The 3726-nt window shown below is 37.2% G+C and overlaps 1 protein-coding gene across 2 annotated transcripts in view; it reads right to left on the bottom strand.

The window, feature by feature from the left end:
- Positions 1-1026: 1026 nt before the first annotated feature.
- The window catches only part of CEP162 (centrosomal protein 162), a 44301-nt gene continuing 41601 nt past the window's right edge, over positions 1027-3726 (bottom strand). For both annotated transcript variants that reach the window (XM_064651103.1, XM_064651104.1), the window contains exon 28: positions 1027-3353. In XM_064651103.1, the coding sequence (XP_064507173.1) occupies positions 3135-3353 (219 nt within the window). In that variant the 3' untranslated portion in view covers positions 1027-3134. The remainder of the gene's footprint in view (positions 3354-3726) is intronic.

The following is a 3726-nucleotide window of genomic DNA, read 5'->3' as shown; positions in this document are numbered from 1 at the left end:
CCTGTTTAATTTGCTACATGAACAATTTTGACATGTATTTCAGAGAACCTGAAATGGAACACATTGCTGCTGTCTCTGCCCCAAGTGCCATGATGAGATCTGGTCCTTTTCTGCACATCCTGTTTACCTCTGTTGAAGCAATGCATTCTCTGTAATCTGGGTCACTGAGTCACCTAGCCAGCTGCTCACTCGATTTCTTAAAAGCTTCAAACATGAGAATTCAAATTATTAAACTCCACCTGCTTTGCTATAAACAGACGAATTCCAGCTAAGCATTAGACAATGATTTAAAGACATTATGTTTGATTCTTTTAATCCCTCCGTCATGCTGCCTCCTGGAAATGCATGATGAAATAGGACAGCACAAGAAGAGGAAATACATACATAAGGAGTATAGAATTATGTAACTCCTGGAACCATCTCACTGAAATAATTAGTAAAAGCTAATCACTTGTTTTGTCAGCCTTTGCGCAATTTCAGGGTATTTTCCCCTTTCTGTACTGTGAAGACTGCTGGAGAGTAAATAACTAATAACTGTAGCAGAGAACTTAAAGCTTGGACCTTAGTTCTCCAAAAGGAACACCCCAACTACAGTCATTCAGGCCCAGAGAGAGTCTGTTACTGTGTGGAGTGCCCACTTCATGCTAAATGCCTTAAAAACTTCAGTGAGTGTACAACTACATAAATACATGTAAGAACACAGTGTTCATGGCATTCAAACACTTTTTAAAACAATTCGTATAGTCAGTTCTCAGCAAATGCTGTTATCCTACATAGTTTGAATTAAATTCTCTGTCTGTTTTACTGAGCAGGGACAGTATTATTTATCATTACTGTAAGATATAATGGGGTTTATACTAAGGCACTCTTTTGATGACCTAAGCATTAAACATTTGAGAGAATTTCCAATAAGCAGAAATACTCCCCCTCGGATTCCTGTCCCAGGCAGTGCCCTAGAGTACCCCCATCCAGGAACTGACCTCTCTGGGAACACAAGGGTTGCTCTAATTTTTAAAAAGTTCACACTTCAGATCACACACTTTAATACAGTCTTACATGTGTAGCAAATTGTACAGGAAGTAAATGGTAAGTTGCAATATTATTCAATTTTATCCTTTTTATTTGCAAAACAGACTCAATAAAATACAGCATATTTACACAGAGCTGATATTTTATATACAAAGCATTATTATATTTACACATTTTATGAACATACACTAGTATTTTTTAGATATGATCAAAATATCCATGGTAGAAATACTGAAAATATCTGAATAGGAAAAAACCAAGATTACTATATTAATTGGCAACTGGCCAAACTTTTTTAATATATATAGATATGTGTGTATACAGTCTCATGTTTGTGTATGGGCCAAAAAAAATAATAAACCTTGCACTTGGGTATAATTTGTTACACTCTGCTGTTCTTATGCATGCTCAGTCCCATGCTCGTATGAGAGAAAGTGCATGTTTACTGCTGGTCCCTGAAGAACATGACACATAAATACACATGCACAGGCCTGAACTATTTCACATTTGATTTAAATGATAGCTTCAGCCAATACCACAGGGACCTGAAGAGTACATTCTAGCTTTTATCTTCTCTTTGCCCTAAATGAGTATAGTTGATTGAGCTACAACCTCAATATATGTGCTATGGGATTCTTAAGGACTTGCAGCACTGAAACTTCAAAGTTTCTAATAATTTACTGATTTATTGGACACCCATCCCTTCCAACCACCAAATAGCTATCTTGAATTTTCTTTATTTTAACTTACTGCTTCTTCCTTTTAGCAGCAGGTTTTTCATATATATCAAGTATAATAGCCATGCTCATATTCCCTCCCCAGTCTCCTCTCTGGAACAGGGCAGCCCCTGTGGCTTCAGAGATTCCTAAGGCTACGTTTTTTAGTGGGATGATTTTTCTTTTCCCTCCACTGGGTCCATTTCTTGAAATAGGAGACCAAAAGCTTAGCACACGAAGGTACATGTTGGTGATGCAGTAGGAATTGCTTGCTCTACAGCACAGGTGTGTAACTCCAGCAGGGCCTGAGGAGAGGGAGAAGGCAGTAGTCTCTAACATTGCTTGTTACCTGCCATGATGCCTGTCAGTTCAGCAGAAAGTTACATCCATATTTGGTATTTGGGTAGTGGATTACTCCTGCTTAAGCATACTTGTCTCTTTTGTCACTCTCAAGGACAATAGTAGTTCATTGGATTTTTTTCTCTGGCCCCTTTTGTAAGTTGCTCAGTATTTTAACTCTGAATTTGCCCACTGACACATCCCTGCAGTCTGAGCTTTAGCACACTGTCTTCACATCTGACTGGCCTCTTTGGTCTGTCAAGATTGTCTATAAAGATATTGCTATGTCAGATTCTGAACAGCCCATTGTAAAAACCTTATCAATATGGCCTTCCCTTTTAAAAGGGATACCAGTGACTACTCTCACACTGTATTTTATAACCTGTTTTAAATCTGCCCCATAACAATTCGGCTAGACCCACTCTGCCATCATTCTGACCAGCACAGTTGGAAATACCAGAGAAGTAAACAAAGAACAGTTTGAATCTGAGCATCACCAGGGAATGTCTGGTCTGCTCCAGCCCTCCAATCATTCACTAAGCTGGAAGGGATTTTAAAGAGAAGGGAAGGAATATTATATGAATTGGAGGGAGAGAAGCAAAATGCTGGAAAAAGATGATTTTCCTGCCCTACAGAATGAAATTCATTATATACTAAACATACAAATAGTTACTCAGTAGTTGAGCTAGTTACTCAAATTGTTCACAAAGGAATCACAATAACACAAGTTATAAACAAAAGTTAAAAATATTCAGGCATGCAGTACAGTATCTGAAAAGGAATTTTTCAGTGGTAACTGAATTTATGGAATAACCTCAATATTCCCATTATTTTAAAAAAATTGTATGTAGCTTTATTACTAACAAAATATAAGACATACAAAATGACTGGAGTATTGCTCGATGCAAATCTACCTTTGGACATGCAAGATTACAGATAAGATCAGAATGCAATTCAATTTATGTGTGTTACATTAATGATTTTCAGTAACATTTTCTACACAGAACTTTGAATATTAAAATTCTACTTCTCTAATCAGTTACTACCTAATCATGTCTTCCAGCAGCTGTCTGTCATTCTGAATCCACTGGAATCAGGTGCAGGAATAACAACCCCTTGTTTCTGCAGTTCACGTAAAACATCCAATATTGAATCCAATTCCACTCGAAATTTCTCCAGTTCTTGATTTTTCTGCTGTGCCAGTCTTCGCCACTTCTGAGCCTCATGGGTTTGCCTTGCTTCAGTAACATGATGTGTTAGTTGGGTTGCCTGTAAATTAGAAGCAAGCCAGTGTTGCCACTTCCTAGTCCAGTACTCAGCCACCATTGCCCCTTTGCAAAAATACACCACTTCATTATATTTGATGCTGAGTCTCACAGGGAAAGGCTGACATCATGTGGAAACAAATTGTTCTGAATATTGCAAAAATCATTCTGATAGCAATAAATTCCTTTAAATAGTTCCATTAATGACACTAGGGTAGAACTGATTATTGACTAGTGAGCCTCAGGAGAATTTAACTTATCCTCCCCAAAGTGGCAAATAAAAGTTTGAATATTTAAGACAAAGCTGAGCATATAACATAAAATCAATCCCCTATAATAAAAATTAACTTTTTAAATTTCTATTTAAATTAAAGTGC

Source organism: Pseudopipra pipra, chromosome 3 (assembly GCF_036250125.1).
Source record: "Pseudopipra pipra isolate bDixPip1 chromosome 3, bDixPip1.hap1, whole genome shotgun sequence".
Taxonomy (NCBI): Eukaryota; Metazoa; Chordata; class Aves; order Passeriformes; family Pipridae; genus Pseudopipra; species Pseudopipra pipra.
This window is presented reverse-complemented; position numbering and strand designations above follow the sequence as displayed.